The sequence below is a fragment of the Ahaetulla prasina genome, chromosome 4 (assembly GCF_028640845.1).
Source record: "Ahaetulla prasina isolate Xishuangbanna chromosome 4, ASM2864084v1, whole genome shotgun sequence".
NCBI classification, from domain to species: Eukaryota; Metazoa; Chordata; class Lepidosauria; order Squamata; family Colubridae; genus Ahaetulla; species Ahaetulla prasina.
In genome coordinates this window covers 24,701,472-24,715,887 of record NC_080542.1, presented here as the reverse complement: position 1 = coordinate 24,715,887, position 14,416 = coordinate 24,701,472, and the positions used below count along the sequence as shown (strand labels likewise).

The following is a 14,416-nucleotide window of genomic DNA, read 5'->3' as shown; positions in this document are numbered from 1 at the left end:
AGCAAGGTGAGAACTGGGGTGGGGGCGAGAGAGAGAGAGAGAGAGAGAGAGAGAAAGGAGTTTGTGAGGCATCACGGGAAATGGAGTTCTAGTTCTTTTCTTCCTCGGTGTGACGGGAGTGAATTAATATTCGTTTTCCCATTCCTTTGGTCGTAATTTTCCATGGGGGCGAAACAGGCCCTTTTAAACTTTATTATTTATATACACGTCGCGTAGTTTTTCAGCCCTTTATTTGGGAGCAGAATTTCTCCTTTAAGAAATGTATCACCATTCTATTCCTCTCCATTCCTATCTCTATGGAACTCTTTTTATTTTTGAAGGATGTTTAATAGCCTGCCCGCTATTGTTGTTATTCTCTCCCGCAAGTGCTCCTGGGAGATGAAGTCCATATACGAACTCAGAAGAGTTTTAATCGTAACATTATAAAAAACGCTCTAATTCCGAGGAGAGATTTTGAACTAACTTCCCACTAAGTCGTGTACAATTTCCACACTTGCTTAGAATGGCTTTTATAGGTTTATGCAATTAGCATGAAAAAAAAACCCTAAAGGTTCTCCAAAGATGGAGCGGAGTTGAATGTCTCTATGGGCCCTCGCCCTAAACGGTTTTGTTTTTTTTTGGACATTTTTTTGGGACTCTGAAGGGTGATGTCATTGAATACCCATGGAAGAAGTATAGCGAGAGTGCTTTTATTTTTTACGGTTGCTCCCTCTAAACGAGCAGTCTAACTACATTGTCTATTTATGCTATATAAAGATACTAGTATAATTGTATATTATTCATACTATACGTATATTTTCTTTTATGTACACTGAGAGCATATGCACCAAGACAAATTCCTTGTGCGTCCAATCACACTTGGCCAATAAAAAATCCTATTCTATTCTATTCTATTCTATTCTATTCTATTCTATTCTATTCTATTCTATTCTATTCTATTCTAACAAACAGGAAGCAGCAGGTGAAGCTAAGCAAGATCACATCAGATACCTGTACAATTAGCACAGAGGCCCCCCAAGGCTGTGTGCTCTCCCCACTTCTCTCTGTATACCAAAGACTGCATCTCTAACGATCCATCTGTTAAACTACTGAAGTTCGCAGATGCCACAACAGTGATTTGTCTTATTCAAGACAATGATGAATCCCCATACTGACGGGAGGTTGAACAACTAGCCTGATGGCGCAACCGGAACAATCTGGAACTGAACACACTCAAAACCGTAGAAATGGTGGTAGACTTTAGGAGAAACCCTTCCATACTTCCACCTCTCACAATACTAGACAACACAGTATCAACAGTAGAAACCTTCAAATTTCTAGGTTCTACCATATCGCAAGATCTAAAATGGACAGCTAACATCAAAAACGTCATCAAAAAAGGACAACAAAGAATGTTCTTTCTGCGCCAACTCAGAAAGCTCAAACTGCCCAAGGAGCTGCTGATCCAGTTCTATAGAGGAACTGCACCTGTCTGATTTGGTTCTGCAACCCAACAAGAGAGAGACAGACTTCAGAGGATAATTAGAACTGCAGAAAAAACAATTGCTACCAACCTGCCTTCCATTGAGGACCTGTATACTGCACAAATCAAAAAAGAGGGCTGTGAAAATATTTACAGACCCCTCGCATCCTGGACATAAACTGTTTCAACTCCTACCCTCAAAATGACGCTATAGATCACTGCACACCAGAACAACTAGACACAAGAATAGTTTTTCCCCAAACACCATCACTCTGCTAAACAAGTAATTCCCTCAACACTGTCAAACTATTTACTAAATCTGCACTACTATTAATCTTCTCATCGTTCCCACCACCCATCTCCTTCCATTTATAACTGTAACTTTGTTGCTTGTATCCTTACGATTTATACTAATATTGTTTCCTGATTGCTTATTTGTAGCCTATGACTATCATTAAGTGATGTAAGTGTTGTACCTATCTTTTCTTTTATGTACACTGAGATCATATGCACCAAGACAAATTCCTTGTGTCCAATCACACTTGGCCAATAAAAAATCCTATTCTATTCTATTCTATTCTATTCTATTCTATTCTATTCTATTCTATTCTATTCTATTCTATTCTAACAAACAGGAAGCAGCAGGTGAAGCTAAGCAAGATCACATCAGATACCTGTACAATTAGCACAGAGGCCCCCCAAGGCTGTGTGCTCTCCCACTTCTCTGTATACCAAAGACTGCATCTCTAACGATCCATCTGTTAAACTACTGAAGTTCGCAGATGCCACAACAGTGATTTGTCTTATTCAAGACAATGATGAATCCCCATACTGACGGGAGGTTGAACAACTAGCCTGATGGCGCAACCGGAACAATCTGGAACTGAACACACTCAAAACCGTAGAAATGGTGGTAGACTTTAGGAGAAACCCTTCCATACTTCCACCTCTCACAATACTAGACAACACAGTATCAACAGTAGAAACCTTCAAATTTCTAGGTTCTACCATATCGCAAGATCTAAAATGGACAGCTAACATCAAAAACGTCATCAAAAAAGGACAACAAAGAATGTTCTTTCTGCGCCAACTCAGAAAGCTCAAACTGCCCAAGGAGCTGCTGATCCAGTTCTATAGAGGAACTGCACCTGTCTGATTTGGTTCTGCAACCCAACAAGAGAGAGACAGACTTCAGAGGATAATTAGAACTGCAGAAAAAACAATTGCTACCAACCTGCCTTCCATTGAGGACCTGTATACTGCACAAATCAAAAAAGAGGGCTGTGAAAATATTTACAGACCCCTCGCATCCTGGACATAAACTGTTTCAACTCCTACCCTCAAAATGACGCTATAGATCACTGCACACCAGAACAACTAGACACAAGAATAGTTTTTCCCCAAACACCATCACTCTGCTAAACAAGTAATTCCCTCAACACTGTCAAACTATTTACTAAATCTGCACTACTATTAATCTTCTCATCGTTCCCACCACCCATCTCCTTCCATTTATAACTGTAACTTTGTTGCTTGTATCCTTACGATTTATACTAATATTGTTTCCTGATTGCTTATTTGTAGCCTATGACTATCATTAAGTGATGTAAGTGTTGTACCTATCTTTTCTTTTATGTACACTGAGATCATATGCACCAAGACAAATTCCTTGTGTGTCCAATCACACTTGGCCAATAAAATTCTGTTCTGTTCTGTTCTGTTCTGTTCTATTCTATTCTATTCTATTCTAGAGATGCCAAAGGAACTGAGCAGTAGAGAGTTACTACATCTGGGCTGCTCATTTTCGACCACTGAGGGACCTCAAAGAGAGGTTTCTTTTCTGTTCAGTATCTCATTGTCCTCCTCTAATTGTCCAGATTTTGAGAGTTCAGAATTACTTAGTTGTTTCCTAAATTTTAAATAATCTTTGTTTTTTATGCTATATTTATAAGTCTTCATTTTTCCCTCCCTTCTTTCTCCATATAAACAAATACAATCGCCCACATGGTGAAAACTCTTTTATCTGAAGCCTATGAGAACTACTGAACTTCTAATTGATATAAGATACCCAGAAACCCCAAGCAAGAAAGACAGAATGTATCTGACCCACCATGGGTAAGAGGTTAGGTCTGAGTCTACACAGTAGCTATATGGCAGTAAAGCATCAATATTAATACTCTTCCACTCACATTGCTTCTGTAGATGGTCATGCAACAGCACCATATAGGACAATGTTTCTCAACCTTAGCAACTTTAGATGGGTGAAGTTCAATTTACAGCATATGCCAGCCAGCTGGGTGGGTGGGTCATTCTGGGAATTGAAGTCCATGCATCTTAGAAGTTGTCAAGGTTGAGAAACACTGATCCAGGATGATTCCTCCCACATTGGAAAGAAATGGGTAAAAAGGCTTCCTGGGAGGCTCTTGGTACTTATTCACACAACTTTTTGGTAATAAAGTCAATCACATTTGCCCATTATCTCTTTATGGGATGGTTCTGAAGCAACAACTGTGAAGAGTCTTGTGGTATTACTTAGGATTCTTCTCTGTGGATTGAATCAAGTGAATAAGGGACCTTTTACATAAGTTCTGTAAGTTGTGATCCAGACCATGACCCCCCCTCACTTTTTTGAGGGCTGGATAATCTGGATCTGAGAGGTCATCCTTGCCTTGTTATGAGAGAGAGCATGATGCCAACAACCTTGAAAGTGGAACTCCATAGCATGGCATTGCAGCATCAAGTATCCCTTCACATCTATATAACAATTAAGGTAAAAGCGGATGTAATTAACAGCCACATCTTCCCTCTCCCTGGTTTTTTTATTATTATTTTTTCTTCTGGATTTTTAACTATTTGCTAGATGTATTTCCACATTCAGACAAATTCATGCTATTTTGTTAATCTTCTGTTCTCTGATAAATATCTTAATATAGGTTTGGGACATACAAAGCAGAAGTAGGCCACTTTGATGGCTTGGGGGACTATTCTTAAGTTTGTGGGTGGAGAGGTGTCTAGATAGGGCAGAAGGATGGTTCCAAATGAGCAATGCAATATCATAGATATTGATGGGATTAATATTTGATTTTTGACAGGGAGGGGAGACCAGAGAGCTTCCTTCCTTCCTTCCTTCCTTCCTTCCTTCCTTCCTTCACCTCCCCATTTTTGTTGAGTTCCCTATTGTTAGAAGACAATGCCTCTGACTTGGAGAGATTATAGTTGGAATGTGATCCAGGGGTCTCGGAGCTTTGAGATTTCAGACAATTTTGAGATGATAAACTCTTCACTCCTGATATAAATAAAAGCAAAAAAAAAAAAAAAAAGAGGAGAGGCCTGCTTCTGCAGTTGTAAATAGAAGACACCGTTTCTCAACATTAAGCATGTTGGCTGGGGAATTCTGGGAGTTGAAGTCCATGTATCTTGAACCTGCTGAGGTTGAGAAGCACTGCTTTAAATAATACTGCATCTCCAACAGTAGTCAGAAGAGGATCAGTTTCATAAAAGGATGTTGATAAAACTGGGCCAAAAAAATGTGTGCAAAGTAAGTCAATACACTTTTTCAGTTCCCATCACTTTGCAACTTAACCTCCCCCACCCCCATTTCATTAATCAATTAAATAATTATTTGTTTCATTTGTGTCAGTCATTGATATCAGAAAGAAATTGAATTGCTGGAGAGATTCATGAAGAAGAGAGGTTGATTTATTGTGTGGCTTGTGGCACAAGACTGGTCAGAGAGGCACATGACAAGGAGTCAGGGAGTGGGACAGGAAAGCATTCAATTCAACACAAAGCAACACAAGGAAAAAAAGGATGAGATGTAATCAGCAGTCACTTCTGTTGCCAGGGAGACTTTCAGATTGGGCTCCACATGCTAAGTTGCTTCCCTTTTACTTCCAGCGACCACCAAGCCTGGTTTTTCCAGCACCCTTTTTGCTGTTGAGGAGAATACACACACGCATATATATATATATCACAATGTGTGGTTACTAGCAGCAAACATTTTTGTATAATATTCACACAGAGATGTGTAATTTTTGTGTAAAATTCAAACCAAAATTCTAAGACGTGAATATGCATTTATTTCTGAACGTTATAGAACATGCAAGGGTGACCTTGCATTTAAAATGACTCCCATACACACACACACACACACACACACACACACACACACACACACAAAATGAAGAAAAATGTATAAACACAAGGGGGGGGGAACCCTTTGCAATCCTGGGCTTTCCTGCCATGTTGAAGCAATAAATATATAAAGAATCAAATTTATAAAAATAACTGATCCTTTATCTATATATCCTACTACTATATCTTATAAATAATCCATTTTCATGATACACATACAAATATAAGCATTTATGTTTCCCTTCTTTCTTTAGCGAAACAGGAGGGAGGGAGGAAGGGAAGAAATAGTTGCATTAAGAAGAAAAGGGAAATAAGAGAAAAAGAGATGGACAGGAGGCAAGAGGAACGGGAAAACTCAGTGTAAGCATTACACTAAGGGTTAAAATTTACCAGGCAAGCTGTGCTTCCCAAATCATTGGTGACCACTAATTTGCAAAGAGACTCATCAATTCAAAATTCAAAATCTTCAAAAAAAAAATGCCTTTTTCACCTTCACTTATTGATGCTCACTTTTTTTTAAAAAAATATTCTCACAATATAATATTCTCCCAGCCATGCACAAATATTTTGAAGGGGAAAAACATCTTCCTGTTGGGTGAATAAAGGTAAAAGAGTCCCTGTAGGTTTTACTCCGCTAGACGTTGCCGACTATAGGGAGCGGTGTTCATCTCCATTTCAGGGCCATTGAGCCAGTGCTGCCCCAAAGACATTTCCGTGATGATGTGGCCAGCATGATGTCACCGAGTGCTGTTACATTCCCACTAGAGTGGTACCTATTTATTCACTCACATTTGCATGTTTTCAAACTACTAGGTTGGCAGGAGCTAAGATGAAGATAGGGGTTCACCCCATCACATGGCGCTCTGGTCTTGAAACTGGGCCAAGAAGCCTTAACCACAGAGCCATGGCACCACCCTGTTTGGTAAATGCAAAAGTGCATATATTTGGTGGTGTTGATAGGGTGTATGACAGGGAAAATTGGAATGTGGGATTCATTGCTCTCTTTTTAAATAGTAGAATGAAGCACAATAACTTAATAACTCACATGCACCTTCATTCATATTTCCATAATGGGACCTTGATATTGAAATACCCATTTTACAAAAATTGAAACTTCTGGATTAGAATAAAGTAATCTGTTCATCCCCCCCCCCCAATCCTAGGGGAAACTTTCCTGATTCAGCTGTCTCCAATAGGCTGGACTAAACTATAGTTTCTCAGCTTTGTCGACATGAAGATGCATGGACTTCAGGTCACAAAATTTCCCAGAATTGCTGACTGAGGAATTCTGGGAGTTGAAGTCCACACATTTTCAAGCTGATAAAAGGTTGAAAAATTCTGGACTAAAATGACATAGTCTTCAGCCAACATTAAGGGAAGAACAATGCTTATTTACAGGCATCCACCAGTGAGACCCTTGGTAAGCAGAAAGATCATTTTCCTCATGCCCAAACGAATCAGAAGGAGGTTGGCAAGATGAGACCATTAGCTCATAGGAAATTAAGTTTTCCTCACGTGTTTTGTGTAGATAGCAGTTCTGAAAAGAACTTCATTTCCCACAAGTCTTAGCACTAATAAGCTCTGTTATGCTTTTTTGTGGCTATGGGAAAAGTGCCATTGATTAGTCTGTAAGAAACATGCAAAGCAAAAAGAAAGAAAGAAAGAAAGCATAGCAACTAAAGCATGTGATAGTCTAGAAGTAATCGAACAAACATATGTGGTTTCGTCTTGGGACATGAATTTAAGATAGTGTCTCTCGTTTCTAGTGTCATCTAGTCCTACATTAGAAATATCAGTGTTCCACTGGTAAAAACACACATGGTTGTGAGAATAAAAATAAGGGGAAGGGGAATTTGAGTTAGAAAAGTTGCTGCGTTTATGTTGCTCCCATTCACACACAGGTTACTCACAATTTCTGGGCGTGGCTGATGCGATTGTACAGAACATTGATCTGGAGAAGGGAAGATAAAAACAAACAGAATGGAAGTGATGTTAATATGATTTCAGTATCACAGAAGGCTCCATTTTTAAGAATAACTGGCTTTTAATGCTTCCTTTTCATATAAGCAACTATAAATAGTTCACCATGCTTACTCAGTAATGTATCCAAGTAATTCATTCTTTTTGACAGAACTTATGACAAATTTAGCTAAGACTGGCATTAAGAACAGAAGCTGAGTAGATACTAATGTGCGTGCAGATTTCAGAAAGATGACTGGTATCAAAATGGGCTGGCCAGGCAACAGGATATTTATATATCGGATTCTTTGGTTGTTCTAGCAGATGGATGATGGTGGAGTTAATTGTGGCCTTGAGGTACTTGAGAGAATAGAGAGTAGGTAGTCCTTGACTTACCACCACAACTGAGCCCAAAATTTCTATTGTTGTGAAACATTTGTTAAGTGAGTTTTGCCCCATTTTATAGCTTTTCTTGCCAGAGTTATTAAGTGAATCTCTGCAGTCGTTAAGTTAGTAACATGGTTGTTAAGTGAATCTGGCTTCCCCATTGATTTTGCTTGCCAGAAGGTTACAAAAGGGGATCACATAATCCCAGGACACTGTGATTCTCATAAATATGAGTTAGTTGCCAAGTGTCTGAATTTTGATCACGTGACCATGGGGACAATGCAACGGTCATAAATGTGAAAAACATGGCCATGTCACTTTTTTTCAGGCCGTTGTAACTTCAAATGGTCATTAAATGAACTGTTGTAAATTGAGGATTACCTCTATAGATTCTTTTGACTTTCTAAAACAGTTCCTTATTCCACATGCTATATTCTCCAACAGGCCATGTCTTTCTGTATGCAAGTAATCCTCAACTTACAACTATTCTTTTAGTGACCATTCAAAGTTATAAGAATTATGACATTTTTTTTATTTATGACCATTGCAACCTCACCTGGTCACATGATTGAAACTCAGACACTTGGCACTGATTCATATTTGTGATAGTTGCAATGTCCCAGGGTCATGTGATCCCCTTTTGCAACCTTCTAAAAAGCAAAGTCAATGGGAAAGTTCAATTCTCTTAACAACCGTGTTACTAATTTAACAATTGCAGTGATTCACTTGACTCACAATGGCAAGAAAGGACAAAAAATGGGGCAAAACTCACTTAACAACTGTCTTGCTTAGCAATAGAAATTTTGGGCTCAATTGTGTTTTAAATCAAAGATTACCTGTAAACACTCTATCTTAAAAATACCCCAGTTACTTTATTCCATGGAAAGGGATTACAGGGAAAGAAGTGACATTTCTGAAACTTCTTACCATTTTAAAATTTCATTACATATATACCAACATCAAAAAAAGGAAGAATTTAAAAAGCAATAAACCATTGAAATGTTTGATCAGGATACTAGAAGGGTATGATTAATCTCTAAAAATGATTAACGAAATTTTACATTAGGATTAAGAGGCACAAAACAGAATTTAGAAGATGCAGCATTGGAGAAATTAAAAGATGAGAAAGATTTCCTTTCCCTACCAAGAAATGTTATTAATTTGGGAGAAAGTTATAACTTTCTGACATTTCGTAATACCCCTCTGAATATGCTATTTCAGCTTTAACAGCTTCTTTCAAAAGACAAATCCTGCTTTCATCCTTCTCTTCCTCAAACCCTTGTCTTCTCACCTCATATTTTTGACGTCTGAGTTTCTCCATCAGATCAAACTTCTCTGATTCTAGATGATGGATCCAATCATGGAGCTCCTTGGCCTTTTCCCTGGAGACACAGGAAAATATGATCCTCCAGTAATGTCACAGAACCCTTCAGCCTAGGTCTCCTATCCACCCCACCCTAGGAATGTGATTACACAGAGTTCTCCTCTGGGTCCCACCTCAGCTGTTGCTCGCCTAAATTGTCTATGTTCAAAGGTTTTCGTCGCTCTGCTAAGATCCGGATCTTCATTTCTCGGCCAGTCTGCCGCTTGCCACGTTTTTGCTCTGCCTGAAAAACAGAATAACAGAGTTGAGAGGGACCTGGAAGTCTTCTAGTTCAATCCCATGCTCAAGCAGGAGACCCTACAATATTTTTTAACATATAACAACAGAGTTGGAAGGGACCTTGGAGGCCTTCTAGTCCAACCCCCTGCCCAGCCAGGAAACCCTACACCATCTCAGTCAGATGGTTATCCAACATTTTCTTTAAAATTTCCAGTGTTGGAGCATTCACAACTTCTGAAGGCAAGTCGTTCCACTTATTAATTGTTCTAACTGTCAGGAAATTTCTCCTTAGTTCTAAGTTGCTTCTTTCTTTGACCAGTTTCCACCCATTGCTTCTTGTTCTACCCTCAGGTGCTTTGGTGAACAGCCTGACTCCCTCTTCTTTGTGGCAATCCCTGAGATATTGGGACACTGCTATCATGTCTCCCCTAGTCCTTCTTTTTATTAAACTAGACATACCCAGTTCCTGCAACCGTTCTTCATATGTTTTAGCCTCCAGTCCTCTAATCATCTTTGTTGCTCCTCTCTGCACTCTTTCTAGAGTCTTAACATCTTTTTTACATCGTGGCGACCAAAACTGGATGCAATATTCCAAGTGTGGCCTTACCAAGACATTATAAAGTGGCACTAACACTTCACGTGATCTTGATTTTATCCCTCTGTTTATGCAGCCCAGAACTGTGTTGGCAGCTGCTGCACACTGCTGGCTCATATCTAAATGGTTATCCACTAGGACTCCAAGATCCATCTCACAGGTACTACTATTGAGCAAGGTATCACATATACGGTACCGGTGCATTTTGTTTTTTTTGCCTAAATGTAGAATCTTACTTTTTTCACTGTTGAATTTCATTTTGTTAGATAGCGCCCAATGTTCAAGTCTGTCAAGATCTTTCTGTAACTTGAGCCTATCTTCTGGAATGTTGACTATTCCTGCCAGCTTGGTGTCATCTGCAAATTTGATGAGTTCCCCATCTATCCCCTCGTCCAAGTCATTGATGAAGATGTTGAAGAGTACTGGGCCTAAAACAGAGCCTTGGGGTACTCCACTGCATACTTCCCTCCATGTGGATGTAGTTCCGTTGAGGACTACACGTTGAGTGCGGTTGGTTTCAGACAAATGGTTTTCCAATCTCTTCTTAAAAACTTCCATTGTTAGAGTATCCACAACTTCTAAAGAAAAACTGTTCTACTGATTAATTGTTCTGTCAGGAAATTTCTCTTTAATTTTAGGTTGCTTCTTTTCTTGATTTGTTTCCATCCATTTCTTCTTGTCCTGCCTTTAGGTACTTTGGAGACTAGCATGACTCCCTCTTCTTTGTGTCAACCCCTGAGATATTAGAACACTGCTATCATATCATCCATAGTCCTTTCAATAAACTAGACATATCCAGTTCCTGCAACCATTCTTAATATGTTTTAGCCTCCAGTCCCCTAATCATCTTTGTTGCTCTTCTCTGTACTCTTTCTAGAATCTCAACATCTTTTTACATCGTGGCGACCAAAACTGGATGCAATATTCCAAGTGTGGCCTTACCAAGGCATTATAAAGTGGCACTAACACTTCACGTGATCTTGATTCTATCCTCTGTTTATGCAGCCCAGAACTGTGTTGGCTTTTTAACAGCTGCTGCACACTGCTGGCTCATATCTAAATGGTTATCCACTAGGACTCCAAGATCCCTCTCACAGGTACTACTATTGAGCAAGGTACCACATATACGGTACTGGTGCATTTTGTTTTTTTGGCCTAAATGTAGAACCTTACTTTTTTCACTGTTGAATTTCATTTTGTTAGATAGCGCCCAATGTTCAAGTCTGTCAAGATCTTTCTGTAACTTGAGCCTATCTTCTGGAGCGTTGGCTATTCCTGCCAGCTTGGTGTCATCTGCAAATTTGATGAGTTCCCCATCTATCCCCTCGTCCAAGTCATTGATGAAGATGTTGAAGAGTACTGGGCCTAAAACAGAGCCTTGGGGTACTCCACTGCATACTTCCCTCCATGTGGATGTAGTTCCATTGAGGACTACACGTTGAGTGTGGTTGGTTTCAGACAAATGGTTTTCCAATCTCTTCTTAAAAACTTCCATTGTTAGAGTATCCACAACTTCTAAAGAAAAACTGTTCTACTGATTAATTGTTCTGTCAGGAAATTTCTCCTTAATTCCAGGTTGCTTCTTTCCTTGATTAGTTTCCATCCATTACTTCTTGTCCTGCCTTCAGGTGCTTTGGAGAATAGCTTGACTCCCTCTTTGTGGCAGCCCCTCAAATAATTGGAATACTGCTATTATGTCACTTCTAGTCCTTTCTTTCATTAAACTAAACATACACAATTCCTGCAATTGTTCCTCATATGTTTTAGCCTCTTCTTTGCACTCTTTCTAAAGTCTCAACATCTCTCTCTTTTTTAATATTGTGGCAACCAAAACTGGATGCAATATTCCAAGTATGGTCTTATCAAGGCATTATAAAGTGGTATTAACACTTCACATGTTTTGATTCTATCCCTCTATAGAACAAAAAGGAACAAACCAGAATGGCCCAGGATAATGTCAGGTTGGGTGGAATGTTGGACAGGCTGCCTTCTAGGCAAGTGAGCCCATGCCTTGGCTAACTCCTCTCCAGCTACCTGCCTTGCTCTACCACTAATCTCCTGGAATGAGAGCAAACCACATGTAGGCAAGCATCTCCTCTTTCTCCTTCTACTTGCTGCCACTGCCTGCCCAAGACTGCTAATCTACTGTTAAAGATGCTGGTTGGGGCCCCCAATTAACTGAAGCATCAGAGCAATGGGACTCCAAAATTGCAGCAGCACCATTGAGAAGAGACCGAGTCTGGAATCTGGGACAGTTGCTTTTCTACAAATGTGTAATCGCTTAAATAGAACTTTCCCCAAGATGCAGCTGCTTGCCTTTTAAAAAACGATGAGTAAATCTCATGAGATGTTGACATTCTCTCATAAACTCATGCCAGAGTAGCCTTACTACATAAGATCTAAGGGGTACCTTTCCCGAAAGTCATAGAATGGTGTCCATTTTTTGAAATATTATAATATATATTATCTTTCTATTGGGCACCTGGAGAATAAGATCATGTTTCTGCTCCTTAGAGTAGGAGTCTATCAAATCAAAACCACTTGATTGTGTCACCCACCATAACAGACAGAACATTTCTTATGGGATTATATTTTGCAATAATAGATTCATGTGCAGCTTTATCTTGATGTCTCCACCTGAAAGAATAAAATGAAATTGTGGTTCCCTCCCAAGTGAAGCCACCACAAGCTTACCTTGATCAGGTATCCACCAAAGTGAGCTCCCATGTTGGACAGCACTTTCTTCTTCTTGGCATCATCTTCAGCTCTTTTCTTTGCCTCTTCTTCTTCTTTCCTCATCTTTTCTTCCTGAAAAAGAGGACACCATGGAGAACATTATTTAAAGGTATTTTCCCTGCTTCCTCTTGGGAAGAACTATCAACATGCCCTTCTATATCAGATGGAAAACTATGGAGACTCCAGGCTATGCAAAGATTTCCAAAGATCTCTGGTATAACCTTCCAAGACTTTCTACAAATTATCAGCAAATGGGTCAGTCTTAACACAGCAGATGATGGATGATTTAAAATACCAATAGCAATTATAACCATTGTATTATGATTACAATACACTGTATTGTTTTTCATTGGTTTAATTACATTTAAATTAAAAGTATATATTTTCCTGCTCCTTTCCATTTCTTAGGTTATTTAGTTTACTTTATTGATTAGCCTTTGGGCCATATCAAAGTACAGAGTTCTAGACACAAATTATTACTAAAATCTGATAAAAACAATTTAAAATGGAATTGGATAAAATACATTTTAAAATGAAATTGGAATAAAATACAATTCAAAATGAAATTGGAATAAAATACAATAATTTAATATATAGATAAATAAAATATGATAAAATTATATTTCAATGTCACCCCTACAATCTACCCCAATCGGTCCCATATATGCTGATCTCAACCAAATCATTTTGCTTAAGTACCGTGCTGTGTTAAATGTTATTTTCAGATTCTGGCCATGCATAATGTAAGTTGTTTTGATATGGGGATCCTAATGGGTCATACATTTGATATGTAGACCAACGTACCTGTCTTTCATTCTCTTATACAGGCAATAATCAAATAGGATGAGTCAGATCTTCTACCTCTGTCTCTCCACAAATGCAGAGACTATTGTAGGGTATAGAATGGAAATCTCCAATATCTGATCATTGTGTCAAACTGTTTGAATCTCATTCATGTAAATATCTTTGTAAGATGTTTTGGCAGTTGTAACTGTAAATAGTAACCATGTTTTTCCCAAAATAAGACCCTATCTTATATATTTTTGAACGCCGAAATAAACGCTTGGCCTTATTTTTGGGGAGGTCTTATTATTTTGGGTGCATGGAGTAAGTCAGGGCTCCTCTTGCCGTCTTACCTGATTTCCACCTCTGTCTCCCTAGCCTTAACCCGAGGAATTGGTGGGACTGGCTGCGCATGTGCTTAAATATTTTTGGGGAGGGCTTATTTTTGGGGAGGGCTTATTTTAGCGCATGTGCTCAAAAGCCCAATTGGGCTTATTATCCAGGGTGGTCTTATTTGGGGGGAAACAGGGTATCTATTTGAAAAGTATGTTTGTATTTGCTCAGCCATTTCTTTTTTTTTATTATTGAAAAAGTTTTACAAAATTTTAACAAATATCTCCCCTCCTTCCCCCTCCCCCTCCCCCCCTTCCCCCTCCCCTCTTTGCCCCCCCCCCAGACTTCCCAGAGCAAAATACAGGGTATAACAAACATCTAACAATCATAAGCTAAACATATGCTAACTATCCATAAATTCTCA

The 14,416-nt window shown here is 39.0% G+C and overlaps 1 protein-coding gene across 6 annotated transcripts in view; it reads right to left on the bottom strand.

The window, feature by feature from the left end:
- Positions 1-5,143: 5,143 nt before the first annotated feature.
- Positions 5,144-14,416, bottom strand: part of TNNT1 (troponin T1, slow skeletal type) — a 52,262-nt gene continuing 42,989 nt past the window's right edge. For all 6 annotated transcript variants that reach the window (XM_058181227.1, XM_058181228.1, XM_058181231.1 and 3 more), the window contains 5 exons: positions 12,835-12,948; positions 9,440-9,549; positions 9,234-9,324; positions 7,507-7,547; positions 5,144-5,395 (listed from right to left, as the gene is read on the bottom strand). In XM_058181227.1, the coding sequence (XP_058037210.1) occupies positions 5,350-5,395; positions 7,507-7,547; positions 9,234-9,324; positions 9,440-9,549; positions 12,835-12,948 (402 nt within the window). In that variant the 3' untranslated portion in view covers positions 5,144-5,349. The remainder of the gene's footprint in view (positions 5,396-7,506; positions 7,548-9,233; positions 9,325-9,439; positions 9,550-12,834; positions 12,949-14,416) is intronic.